The sequence below is a fragment of the Squalius cephalus genome (genome assembly GCF_949319135.1).
Source record: "Squalius cephalus genome assembly, chromosome: 9".
Taxonomy (NCBI): Eukaryota; Metazoa; Chordata; class Actinopteri; order Cypriniformes; family Leuciscidae; genus Squalius; species Squalius cephalus.
Window position 1 is genome coordinate 24,156,784 of NC_137130.1, and position 14,874 is coordinate 24,171,657.

General features: G+C 36.8%; 1 protein-coding gene across 2 annotated transcripts in view; it reads right to left on the reverse strand.

Annotated features, from left to right (window-relative positions):
• The window catches only part of raph1a (Ras association (RalGDS/AF-6) and pleckstrin homology domains 1a), a 77,375-nt gene that overhangs the window by 13,669 nt on the left and 48,832 nt on the right, over positions 1-14,874 (reverse strand). For both annotated transcript variants that reach the window (XM_079882100.1, XM_079882099.1), the window contains 4 exons: positions 13,556-14,187; positions 11,785-11,859; positions 6,632-6,709; positions 2,427-2,586 (listed from right to left, as the gene is read on the reverse strand). In XM_079882100.1, the coding sequence (XP_079738226.1) occupies positions 2,427-2,586; positions 6,632-6,709; positions 11,785-11,859; positions 13,556-14,187 (945 nt within the window). The remainder of the gene's footprint in view (positions 1-2,426; positions 2,587-6,631; positions 6,710-11,784; positions 11,860-13,555; positions 14,188-14,874) is intronic.

Here is a 14,874-nt window from a genome sequence, read left to right on the forward strand (position 1 = left end):
TTGCTTTCATGAGGCCTAGGCTTGACTCTAAAATGAAATACAGCTTTAATAAAAATAAAATAAAAATTATATATATATAAAAAATTTCTATTATATTCAATGGGAAAAAATGGGTCATAATTATTGCATAAATATTAATTATAAATCATAAAATTATCTCAAAACACCAAAAAAGAAAAGAAAAAATATTATAAAAAACAAGTAAAAAAAAAAATATTATGATTTTTTTTATATATATTAATTCCGCCCTCCGGGTCCATTTGGACCCGAAGGTCCCAAGTGTGACTGTTAAACGAAGGACCCCAGAGGGTTAAAAGTTTGGGGTCAGTCAGATTTATTTTTAAAATAATTAAAAATACTCAAAAAAAATACTCTATACTAATATTCAGCAAGGATGCATTAACTTGATCAAAAGTGACAGTAAGGATATTTTTAATGTTAAAAGGAAAAAAAGTCGGCAAACCATGGCTCCAAAAATGTGAAAATGTAATGTAATGTAATGTAATGTAAAAATAGAAAATAAATAATAATAATAATTAATAAAATAAATAAATAAATAATAATAATAATAATAATAATAATAATACCAATGTCACCCAGAAAAAGAAAAAAGGCAAAGGAAAAAATACTATTATTAGGAGTTAGGAGTTTATTGAGGCAAAAGTCGTAGTTAATAGTGAATATGTGTTCCCCAAACTAAAGTGTGACAAAAATGTTTCTTGAGCACCAAAACAGCATATTAGAATGATTTCTGAAGGATCAGGGGTAACACTTTATTGTACAGTGTCCTTGTTACACGTTACATGTAGTTACTATAGTAATTACTAAAAATAGTGCATAATTACATGCAACTAGCCCTAAACCCCTAACTCTATAGTCAGTACATGTTGTTAATTAATATTACTCAGTACTTATATGTTTAATTACAATGTAACAAGGACACCTTAAAAGAAAGTGTAACTGAATCATGTGACACTGCAGACCTAAGACTGGGGTAAATTCAGACTGCTAAAAATTCAGCTTTGCCATCACAGGAATATAGGAATATATTATTTTATTTTTTTAAATATATTAAAGTAGAAAACAGTTATTTTAAATTGTAATCATATTTTACAATATTACAGTCTTTACTGTATTTATGATCAAATAAAAGCAGCCTTGGTAAACATACAGTAAGAAACTTCTTTTAAAACCATTAACAAATCTTACAGACTCCAAACTTTTGAACAGTAGTGCACAGTAGCATTTTAGAGTATGAATTGGGATTCAGGTTTTCATACAATATTTTTCATAAAATCAGTAAAAACATAAATTTCCTCATGCCTTCCACACCTGTCCTGGCCGTCATCAATTCTACTACCTAAAATAACAACTTCTAGTATTACTATTATGAAATTAGTGGAATTAGTTATAGTAATATTTACCTAGTCTAGTGCTACCCCTTCCACAGACTGCACATGATTGTATGGGATAATCCTATTGGGATTTCAGACATAGATTTTGCTAATCTATACTCGCTGCTAATCTGCACCGATCAAATAAATCAAATAGGACTGTTGTTATGTTTTTGAAGACCAGCGAAAAATGAAAAAGATTTTGTTTGCAGCTGAATTATCATCCAGCTGTCGTTGTGCTCGATCTGGGGCAAGCCTGACCACATGACTTTAATCCCTTTTTTAATTTGTCTTTATTGATTCAGTCTCTCTTTGGATGATACTTCAGACTAGTCAGTAAAAGAATGGCCTACCGCGCAAAATACCACAGCATGTGCACTACCTGCCAGACCACGAAAAAAAAAAAACGGCAATATTGTAAAATATTATTAAAATTTAGAATAACTTTTCTATTTTAATATATTTTAAAGTGTAATTTATTCCTGTGATGGCAAAGCTGAATTTTCAGCATCAGTCACATGATCCTTAAGAAATCATTCTAATATGCTGATTTGATGCTCTTGAAACATTTCTTATTATTATCAGTGTTGAAAACAGTACTGCTGCTAAATTGATACATTTAAAACTGTTACATTAGAAAACAAAAACACAAAACAGCATTGAGATAGAAATCTTCTGTAACATTATGTCCTTATTGTCAATTTAATGCATCTATGCAAAATAAAAGTATTAATTTCTTTATTCTTTTTCTTTAAAAATCTTACTGACCACAAACTTTTGAATTGGTAGTGTATAGATCTACACATTTTCCACAAATGTCTTCGGTCTAGCATATAAAACCTTGTGCAGGGATTTTTGTGCCACGGTTTGAAAGAAAGACCAGTTTGCTCCATGTTGGTATATTACTGTGGTGGTACCAATTCCAAATTTACGTTGAACATGTATAAAAAAAAAAAAAAAAAAATAACATCCCAATTACTGGGCTGTTCTTGGCCAGAACAAGTCACAATGAGGACCAGACAGAGGTCTTACCCGTCTGGAGTTCAGTGATGATTTCCACCAGAGACCAGTCCAGGCTATACCCGCAGTGAGATTTGTCCAGCAGGTTGTCCAGCACCTGACGTACAGTCTGTCTCTCATCCACCATCATAGTTTTGGAGCTTTCATCTGATAGGTGCACTCGGATAACCAACTGAGGGGAGAGACAGGAAATGACAACAGTTATGAATGTTCAGGAGCGCCACTGGGGTTTCTGAGCCCCCTAGCTAACTTTCTGTGTGCAAGAGTTACAAACATTTGTTTCTTTTCTATGTGCTTTTCCCAAAAATGCACTTCACACGAACGATATTGTTCATCAAGTGTTGAAATGTCAATCACTCATCACTGTAACCTCATTACGTTCTATAATTTTTGGCGTAATGTTAATATTCAAGGTAATTATCTACATAACTAAATTTGGGTCTTATCAGGTCCATTTGCTAAAAGCATTTTTTTTAATTACCCGAGACCCAAAGACGCTAATATAAGACTCATCCAGACACTCGTGAAAGTTTTGCACCCGAACCCACTCTAGTCTTGGTTCAGACCTTTTTTGGATCCAAGTGGACCTGTGAAGACCTTTACCAGGGCCCTTTGAATCATCCTATTCTTCCACCCCTTTGACATTTTATTGGGGGATTTGGCCTTTTGTAAGCACTTCAGGCAAACATTCACCTTCAACATCAACATCAACTGCACACAAACAAGATTAAATGAAATAACCCTTCTACATACACATCCCCATTTTAGTACAAACAAATATCTTAGGAAAAACAAAAAGCCTGTGAACATATAAATCACATAAGAATCCCCTCTCTCTCTCTATGACATTGCACACATTATCGCAAAGCCACATATACATACATACATACATATATATTCATGTGAAAAAGAAAGTACACCCTTTTGAATTCAATGGTTTTACATATCAGGACATAATAAAATCATCTGGTCATTAGCAGGTCTTAAAATTAGAAAAATACAACCTCAGATGATCAACAACACATGACATATTACACTGTGTCATTACTTATTTAACAAAAGTAAAGCCCAAATGGAGAAGCTATGGGTGGCAAACTAAGTACACCCTATGATTCAGTTGCTTGTAGAGCCACCTTTAACAGTAATAACTCGAAGGAATCATTTTCTATATGACTTTATCAGTCTCTCACTCATCATTGTGGGAGGAATTTTGGCTCACTCTTCTTTACAACGTTGTATCAGTTCATTGAGGTTTGCAGGCATTTGTTTATGCACAGCTCTCTAAAGGTCTGGACTTTGACTGGGTCAGTGCAACAGCTTGATTATTTTCTTTTTCAGCCATTCTGGTGTAGATTTGCTGGTGTTCTTAGGATCATTGTTGAATGGCCCAATTTCGGCCAAGCTTTAGCTGTCGAACAGATGGCTTCACATTTGACTCTAGAATACTTTGGTATACAGAGGAGTTCATGGTTGACTCAATGACTGCGAGGTGCCCAGTTCCTGTGGCTTCAAAACAAGCCCAACTCACCAGCCCTCCACCACGTGCTTGACCGTTGGTATGAGGTGTTTGTGCTTATTTGCTGTGTTTGGTTTTCACCAAACGTGGAGCTGTGCATTATGGCCAAACATCTCCACTTTGGTTTTCTCTGTCCAAAGGACATTGTTCCAGAAGTCTTGAGGTTTGTTCAGATGCAACTTTGCAAACATAAGCCATGCTGCCATGTTCTTTTTATAAAGAAGAGGCTTTTTCTTTGTAACCCTTCCAATCAAACCATACTTGTTCAGTCTTTTTCTAATTGTACTGTCATGAACTTTAACATTTAAGATGTTAACTGAGGCCTGTAGAGTCTGAGATGTAGCTCTAGGGTTTTTAGCTGTTTCTCTGAGCAGTGCACAGTCTGACCTTGTGGTGAATCTGCTGGGACATCCAGTCCTGGGAAGATTGGCAACTGTCTTGAATGTTTTGCACTTGAGAATAACCTTCCTTTAATGTATAATCAAATTGTTAAAATTGTTTGAAAATGGCCATATAACCATTTCTAGATTGATGGCAGCAACAATTGCTTCTCTAAGATCATTGTTGATGTCTTTCCTCTTTGGCATTGTATTAACACACACCTGAATGCTCTAGAGTCTAGACCAGCAAACTGCCAAAACTTCTGCTTTTATAGAGGTGATCACACTTGCTGATCAGTTAATCAAAGATGCCTGACTGCTACTTACTCTCTGAATTCCTATGAAAGCAGTAAGGATGTACTTAGTTTGTCCCCCATGGCTTCTCCATTTTATTTTGTTAAATAAACCATGACACTATGTAATATGTCATGTGTTGTTGTTGTTCATCTGAGGTTGTTTTTACCTCATTTTAAGACCTGCTAAGGACCAGATGATTTTTATTATGCCCTGATACATAAAACCATAGAATTCAAAAGTGTGTGCTTTCTCTTTTACGTGACTGTATATGCTGATATTGTTGATAAAATTGATTTATTTCTAACAACCAGTTCGTTCCAACTGTCATTTCAGCAGACCTGATTCAACAATCAATTTCCGTCATTGCTCAAAAATATACGCACACATATTTCTCTAGTGAGATCAGAGTGACAGATTCCTCCCCGAGCACCACCCCAAATCCAGCAGCTTTTTAAGTTTCTACAAGCTTGTATTTCGGATTAACTGTGGATTTTAGGAGCATATTTATAGTGATTTCACTGTGAGGGAGCAGCCTTTAAAGAGACACAGGCTCAGATTTGCACTGTGACAGTGACCTGACCCAGAAAACATTCCATCAGGGCTGCTGCTGACCCACACACACACATTCAGAGGGACAGACACTGAGGGACAGTAAGGACACACGGGTGCACGTGCACAGACACTAATCCCCTCAATGTGTTTAAGTTGTCTTGATCATCTGGTCTTGGCTGTTTGCATCAACACAGCCCTGTTTCACCTCCTCAGATAACAACACAGACCCCTCAAGAAGTCCTGACACAGGACATCAATTTATGACTGCACTTATATCGACTTGTATACTTGCCAACATAGACAGAAGAGTCCAATGTTATTCTTAAGTCCAATATTATTTTTAACGACCATTTCCAATACTATATTATTATTGATTACATTGTCCAGTAAATTATATGCAGAATCAAAATTATGAACAATATTATTATTATTATTATTTTTGGACAGCAACTAAATAATCATTATAAAACGGATAGTTCTGGTCCTTTATAATGATTGACTGAGCCGCACTCGAAGCTGTTGTAAAATACTCTATAAAAACACACACCTGTGACCTCACTGCATCAGTATAACTGTGTGTCATTGCTTAAGAACAACTTTGACTGGTGGAAAAATTATTGAATTATAATTTGCTTAATGCATAGCTGTTCTAAAACCACTGTAACCCATGGCTTCTTGAGTCTTATTGCTTTATTTGAAAACAACAATAAAACCTTATTATTATTACTATTATTATTATGAAAGAATCATTAACCAAAATAGAAAGTGTGACTTTCGGTAAGAAATACTGGACATCTTTTTGAATGATTACAAAACAACAATATATCATATTCATATTTAAATTAAAAAAAACAAATATCATTATTATTATAATTATTATTATCATAAATTATAAGTATTATTATTATTATTATTATGAAAGAACCATTAACCAAAGAAGAAAGTGTGAATTGGGGACATCTTTTTGGGTAATCATTAGAAAACAACCAATAAATCATATAAAACAAATACTCTTATTTTTTATTATTATTAATAATAATGTAATTTTTATTATTTTATCATCATCAATAATAATAACAATTGTTATTATTATATAATTATTATTATTATTATTGAACCATTAACCAAAGTAAACTGTCAGTAAAAAATATTGATCAACTAGCAGAGATTGGTTAATCTCTACAAAAGGCAACACAGCCCCTATAAAGCCAAATAACTATAATAATTCTGTGAATATGTGCTATAAAATCATTTCCCAGGTCCCACGAGGGCCTGATTTAGCTGTGTAAGTGTGCTGCATTACACTGCGATGACCCACTTCTACACTACACCACTGCATATGCTGAGGCTGATATGAAAACTAAGTAGTATGAGCAGTACAGGTTGTTAAACTGGAAATATTTGTGGCCGGGCTTTTGTCAGTTCAGTTAAGATCTATTTACATGTAAGCAAAACTCGGCAGATCATCTCACCTTTTTAACCTGAGCTTCCTTTATCTTCTCCAGAGCTACTCGGATCTTCTCAGCTTTTTGTTTGGCAGCTTGTTCCTCCTAAAGACATACAAACACAGTCACCAAATGGAAATACATTCTGAATTATTGTACTGGTATGTGGGGTTCCTCACGACTACTATATGGTTAAACATTTGGACATTTGATGAGCTATAAGACCCAGAGTGCACAATCCTCCCATTTACCTGACTTTTCCAGCAAGACGCCATTGTAAAAAGAGTTATTTTGACCTTGATGAACAGATTATACAAAGTATAAAGAGGAAAATAAAGGCTTTAAAAAAAGCAGCACTAAGACATCTGTTGGTAAATACAATCTGAGCGCTCTTCTCCTGGCATTTGCATCTAGAAGCCCTTTAGCAATCCCTAATACAGATTCACCTCAACAGATTACAGAAAGCTGCTTTTCAATAGTCACATTTAGATTTATAGGTCCAGTCGAACAGAAAAATATCCCATCGTAGCAAGTCTGAAGCTAGCCCACATCTATTCCTGACTGTTCTGGCCATTGCTGAGGTGTGCAGATCCATACTCAGAGCAGTTTAACGTCCATGTAAATCCGGAATGGTCATCGGTGAGATTACTGACGAATAAATGACCGGAATCTTTTTCCAACAGCATAAATGATTCCCAGAGAGAAGCTCTTCTGCCCAAGAGCATAAAACGCATCTAATACAACCAGCGGAGAGGTGGAGGATGGGCAGATCTAGCTACACTTTACTACCTCTCGTCTACTGGCTAATCTCTCCCTCTCTCTCTCTCTCTAAAACAAAGAGATGATCCCTCCCCTTTTACTGTCAGATACACTTCTATCAAGCCCTCCCTTCCTCTGTTTCTGTGTGTGTGTATTTGTGTGTAGTTGCTTTAGTCTGGGTTTGGGATTGTGCCGCATCACAGTGTATTATCCTCTCACACTGAATAACACACAAATACACATGAGAAAACAGCCACAAAAAGACCACATAAAAACTGACTGCAGCTACAGAATCATCCTAAAATCTGGACACACACACGCCTCCTCATTTTAACTAACAAAATGGCAAATGAGGGAATTACAGCTCAAGCCTCTTAACAGTACACATCCTCCCCTGACTAATGCCGAGCACGGCGGCTACAGGAATATCAAACGTGCAAATAGCATCATATTCATAATCAGAGCCATATACATTTAGTCTTACTTGTTTTTATCAGATTAAGAGATTGTATTCAGTTAATAGTGTATTTTCTTCATGTTTCTGTGGCATGAGCACACAGACAGCATGTGGAGCACAGCTGACACAGAAACACACATATTAAAAAGAAGCGTGTCCCAACATATTCTTCTGCAAGAATGGCCTGATCTGATGATCAGAATCCAGATATTATTAGTGGCTAATGGTGATACCACTACTGAATTTCAAGGCCTCAAGGCCTCAATGCCAAAACTGAATGACCCTTTGTTTAAGAAGAAAAAAAGACTTGTGCTAAAGCGTCAGCAGAAACTGGCCAGCAGCTGTTCTCCTGACCCATAATTCTACATCACAAACCACCTGGCAGCAGAAACTACAATTATCTGTATTACTCCAATATCAAGGCTTGTACAGGATCCAAGGTTTTTCGGAAATTAGGAGACCAGTGCAGCTTTTGTAGTACGAGGAGAGGAAAAGAAATCTCTGTGAACAGGTGTGTCCCCTGAGGGCAGACTTAGCAAATAAAAGTGGAGAGGAGGAGTATGACGAGAGACATGAACCCAGGAGCCGTGGGTGTCAGAACCTCACAGACATTACGTGACGTCAGCATAGTGCGTATAGCGGTGAGTCACAAATAACAGCTGAATCTGAATACATTTTCACAAGACTGTGAAGTTTGTTTACTTAAGGATAGAACTGAGTATTAATTTGCACCACCTTGTGAAAAAGAAGTGTGCTTAATGTGCACTTGTAATGTACTTCAAAACTTAAGAGTATATTAAAAAAAACTTGCAGATAATAATATTAATGAAATAAAAGGCCACTTTCATGTCTGTTTCTTAATGCACTTAAGTACTTTTTAAAAGTGCACCTTTTAAAAACGTTAAATAAAAAATGACATTTAAAATTATTGTTTTAATATTTTTTCATGCATTGAAGTACATTTATTTTGATGTGTTGAATAACATGTAACATGCACATGTAAAGCTATTAATTATAATTTTAACTGTAGTGTGTTATTTTATATTATTTTTAAAGTCCAATCATGAAAACTCCCGAAATAGGTTTAGCATGTTATTAAATATGGCAATGTTAATGTATTTGGTCTAGGTGGACTAGATCTGTTACGCTGCTGCTGCAGAGCAAGTATGTACTTACTGCTGACGAATACACAGACAAGATGCTGTGAGCATGTAAGATCTGCTGCTGCTGCTGCATGAATAGACACATAAATCCAGAGGCAGATCTAGGCAGGTGGAGCTGGGGGAGGTAGAGGGTTTCAGAAGAACTCTGATAGCAAGCTGTAGGACCAGTCTACAGCAAACACTGAACCAGACTATTTAAATGTTGAGCAAGCAATCTCATTGGCCGAAAGATCAGCAGAAGCCAATCAGCAGAAGCCATGTGGTAATGATGTGATTGCTTGGAGACTGCATGTAAAGGACATATCAGCCTATTTATCATATATTTATCAAAGGACCTATCATATATTTAAATACATGACATAAGTTTCAATAGAAAATACATTTAAGTATTTTTTTGTTTACCATAAATATTTGTCAGTATATTCAACAGCACACTTTAACTATCAAATACAACATAATTATGAAATTACACAAAGATGTACTGAAATCCTCCATAAATGGCTCAAAAAGGCAGTCAAGTTCAACTAATTGCATTTAATATAAATTTAAACTTAATTGTAGCAAATATGCAATTCACATGACATTTAGTTTGCACTCAAGTATATTTTATCTGTAATAAGTACTCTTTTTAAAAGTATGCTAAAGTGTGCTTCTTTTTTCACAAGGGCAGTGATGAACAGACAGTGTCAGAATAAGGACTGAAAATCTAGGTAATGAAACCTCTCGAGTGCAAAGAGGATTAAAGGCATGTTCACTCAACTCCTGCAACCAATCAGATCATCTCAACCGGCTCCAAGCCTCGCTAATGCCGCCACAACACAGCTGACACACTTTAGATAGTGTCCACGGCAAAACAGCAAAGAACAACACAAGAATAACAGTGAAACTTCACTTTCAGCACATTCATAAACAAATTTCTCACAGATGATTCGCCAAAATGTCAAATATAGTTACCATGAGGTTGTGTTGGGTTTAACACATTATAAATGTGGTTATCAGCAGTGGACGGCACTGGTTAGGCTTCCATGGGTCGATACGCCACAGAACAGTTTAACAGGATGAGCCGATCTGAGCTAAGAAAGCTTAAATCCTGCAAAACTGTTTAATGGAGGTTTGGTTTACAGACATCTTTTGTTGAGCAGGTAAATCCTCAAAAAAGTGTAAACAAACACTGGTTGCTTATGGGAGCGCAACACTTCTGTGTGATGGGACTGCAGCCCGCTGTTTCTAAAGAAACTCAATCTCTACCTAGAATCCATCTGTTGTGCTGATCATGTCACTCGCTACCTTGCGGGTCCGTCTGCCACCTGTCCACAGCTAAACGATCTTAGGGTGTACCTATCTAAAAAACAGGTACATTCAAACCCTGAGGGAGCACACAGTCATCACTTAGTCATTATCACAGATGTTGTGTTACATAAGCAATGACGAAACAAAGTTTCCTTCCGTAATAACAGAAGCAATGATGCTGATCTAACAGCACTTATAAACGATCCATTTCCAGTTTTCAACCTCATGTCCTAGTATAATACTTTTCTCAGATGTCCAAATGTTTACCCTCTAAATGGAATGAGCTCCCAAAAATCCTTTAAACATCTTCATGCATATTTAATTATTTGATTTGGACACTCCGCAGTGCTGAAGAGCTGCCGATAACACACAGCTCAAAACGTATTTCAAAACATGCACGCATGAACATGCTCTCCAGATAAACCTTAAGTAAGATAACAGTCACAGTGCAAAACAATTTGTTTTCACGAGGATATCTCATATGCTACAGAGCCCCTAAGGAGACATGGTGATTAAAAAAAAATGAGATGGAGTAAAAATGATATTGCAATGCTTTTGCGTTCCCCCTAGAAAACTTGCACTTTGCTTGCTAAAACTATAGTTCGTGTTCCTTCGAGAAAGGTATTAAAATACCATTTTTCCTCCCATTTCACATCATTTTCAAGCGAACGCAAAAGCATTACATTATATCTTCCCAGCTTCCCTCCAAGCCCTTTAGGGGCTCAGAACAGATTTAAACAACCCTCACTAAAATGACAAATTATAAAGTGGATTGATTCAGTAAATGTCATGCATAAATGAACATGATAAAAACATGCACAACAAGATTTTAAAATTAATCCATGAACCTCTTTACACCAAATTCTTTGAGTTCTGAAATATTATACTTTTTAATTCTGTCAGGTCAGTTTTGTTTTGTTTTTCTCATGATTTTGAGAAATTAATTAGCATTAGCAGATGCCTTTATCCGGCACATTTGAGAACATTGCTTTCTTTGGCTGGAATTAAACATGTGACTTTGGCATTTATTCACATGTCCAAACCTTTTTTTTTTTTTAAGAGAATTTTGTGCAGAAAAATGTTCATGAATATTTTAGCATTTGTGTTGTTTACTTGTCAGACTTGTTGTGAATAGGCCTTAAAACGTAGTGCACTATGACTATATCAACAGTACATAAATGGAGAGTTTGAGTTAATAGAGGCCTGAACATTCTTGTTTTGTTATAGAACAACACAAACATTGTATGTGATGTGAAGTATCCATGCACATCATTTTGCATCAACCATTTATTCTGATTCATCTAATGAACTTTGATTTACTGAACTGACTAGGTACAGACGAGGAATCAGCATGACGCCTTTGTTTCGTTAGAAGAGCTTCCTTATGTCTTAACATAAAGAAAACTGATGGAAGAAAAATGGGTGAAAATGAATCATGCTGTCATGCATAGAGGGGTTAGGAAGCCACTAGGAGAAACTCAATACATCCAGAGGTGGAAAGAGGGCGTCACCTTGGTCAGCAAGTGAGAGGGCTTTCCTGCAATGCTTTTCAGAATGAGAGAGGTCTCCCTGTCCAGATACGAGTGCTTTGTGCAGAAAGAGAGGAGAGACAAGAGTCATTAGTGCTTTGATTAATAAACATTAATCATTGTTCATAGTGTGAAAGCATAGGGGAAAATTGTGAGCAATAATCACTGCAACTAGATAGAAAATGGTCCTATCGAAACAGTTGCATGTCACATATGATTGATTTCTCTATGGACAATCACTGTGGTTTGGTATAAGATGTCATAAGCATTTTATTTTGCTTGTTTTTTTATTTTATTTTCTAAATTAATAAAATGTAGTAATAATAATAATAATAATACATTGAAATTGATGTCAAAAGAATCTGCTAAATGATTAAAATATAATAAAATTTATAGGTATCTGTCATTTCAGTTGATCTTGAAAAGAGACTCTCATTGGCTGGGCCCTTTTAGCCAATCAGAAAACTTCATAGAAGTTAAACCAATAACAAAACATTGGGTTTTACATTTTCAGGTTTGTTTATATGACTTTGGAGGGTTTGGGAAAGAGTTTGTGGTTGGGGTCGGGTGTCCAGGTTTAGCAAAAGTTTGCAAACGACTGAATCACTTATCTATCATCGTTTATCTATCATCAATCATCTGTAGGTCAATCATGTTTGTAAAAATCTGTGGGATAGAAGGATAGATTAGTGAAATCCCTCCACATCAATCTTCTCTGTTCAACCACAGAGTCAAAGGAAGCATGCAACTCATTGACTGCATTCAGACAGCTTTAAATAGCTTCCTAAATCATTTCATCTGTGATCACACACTCATTCTGTTCAACAGACTAATTCACAGAAGCTGCCCGGACGAACAGCAACAGGGACAAAAATACTAATCGCACAACGAGAAGTTGGCGTTTTTTGGCAATGTGAACGAGCCTTAATGAAAAGAAATGGTGCATAATGGCTTTCATTTAATTCAAGAAATAAAATGTAACTGATAATTGATGCATTTGAGAAGTTCGCATTTATTTAACCATACCAGCAATGGGTTGAAAGTTAAACCTTTAAATATTTGGGTTAGACTACTATCAGCAAATAAATACAACCCAAACTGCTGCAAAACCACTTATCTGTGTAATTAAGTCTGCAGTCAGGGTAAAAGCCGCTTTTATTTGGTTTTTCAGTCAGGGATAGAAACAACTCATTTTAATGCTTAATCTGCTCTGCTAGAGGCCTGACGAACTCAGTTCAATTCCAAAACCTACATAGGCAGCTTTTTAAGCACTCGAGACTGTTGCAAAGACAGCATAATCAATGTCAATAATAATCAATATTCTCAACCCTTTTGTTCTCCAAGGTCCCCTACTGCACTCAAAGAATATTCAAAGTCTTCCAGTTTTTCATCATTTACTAGATAAGGATTACGGATTTTTAAATATATTTTTCTTCACTTTCTACCACATCAAATATTTTAGAACTTACCAGAACTAGAAAAATCTGTCATTATACAAATGCCCACAGAAACTTAATAAAATTTTCTAGGTCTAGAAATGACACTATATAGGTTTTTCAAATCAGTGGGAACACTGTTCCTTCAAAGAAAACATTTTTTTAAGGGGTGAATTAAATTTAAAAATATCTTGATTTTTAGATTTTAGTTGGTTTATTTTAATACGTGTTTTGTCTTATTTTAAATCATTGCATGTATCCTTCAAAGAGAACCCATGTCTCCATTAGAGATTTGAACAATACGAAGCATTGTTTACCTCTGAACTCGGCTGGTCCTGTCCGTCCTGTAACCCGTCCTGATCAGACTTGGGTTTATCGATGTCCAGCGAGTCCATGCTGGACGCAGAAGCAGAGTTAATACTAGAGCGTGAGGAGTGGGCAAAGGACCGCACCTCATGCTCCGTGACCGTACCCACGGACCCTGTCCTGCGATGATGATGATGATGATGGGAGGCCGGCCGCCTCACAGTGGAGGAAGAGTACGGTGCTGAGACCGTAGAGCCCAAGGATGTGGAGCTCTGCCTGGCTGCTTCATCCATGCTTTGGGAGGCTTTTTCCAGCTGGGCTGTGATGTCATCCAGAGAGAAGTTGGATGCCAGCGAGGGTCTGCTGGTGGCGCTGCCCACTCGGACCGTAGATGCGGGCGAGGCGCGGGTACTGCTGCTGGTGCTGCCGCCACTGCTACTCGCCCCTCCGCTGCTGCTGCCCGTGTGCTTAGTGCTGTGACTGCGGCCGGCGGGGGGTTTCTGGCGGACTTTGGGGTCGCCGGCCAGTCCGAGGCGAGAGGAAGCGCTGCTGGGCTTACCGATGGTGCTGAGCTCCTGCTCGATGGAACAGAGGTCTGCCATCAGAGCATCCAGATCCACTGCGTCACCCTGGTTCAGTGCCTCTGTAAGGAAACAAACATACACACATCAAACAAACATGTAAACAAACCAGCTTATTTTAGCATGCCAATATTTATTTTTGTCAATTAACTAAACTCCTTAGCAAACCCTGTCCGTTTTGGGCAGATGCAGAGTTCTGTGACCATTTTGTATATTCCTAAGGGAACTTTTCTAAATCAACATGAATTCTAGAGGGGAACATCTATTTTGAAATAATTATTATTTAATTGTGAGTTATTGCTGAATACACTACTGTTCCAACATTTGAGGTCAGTAAGATTTAAGACATTTTTTTGTAAATTTGGAGTGCTGTCAGTACAGAGAACAACGACAAAAATCGGTGTTGCCTACACCGTGTTATCCTCTTTTTAAAATTTGCACCCTGTTGACTTCAATGGGGCAAGTTTTAAACCTGCTTTTAGCCTCTTAACATCCTTGATGTGTCATTACAAGTGCCCAGCCATGTTGAGTGATTCCTTCAGAGCGAACGCTAAAAGCTAAAGCAGGCTAAAAGCAGGTTTAAAACTTGCCTCATTGAAGTCAATAGGGTGCAAATTTTAAAAAGAGGATAACACGGTGTAGGCAACACCGATTTTTGTCATTGTTCTCTGTACTGACAGCACTCCAAATTTACAAAAAAATGAGCTCAATGTTAAAATTGACCGGAGTTCTCCTTTAACAGTTTTATT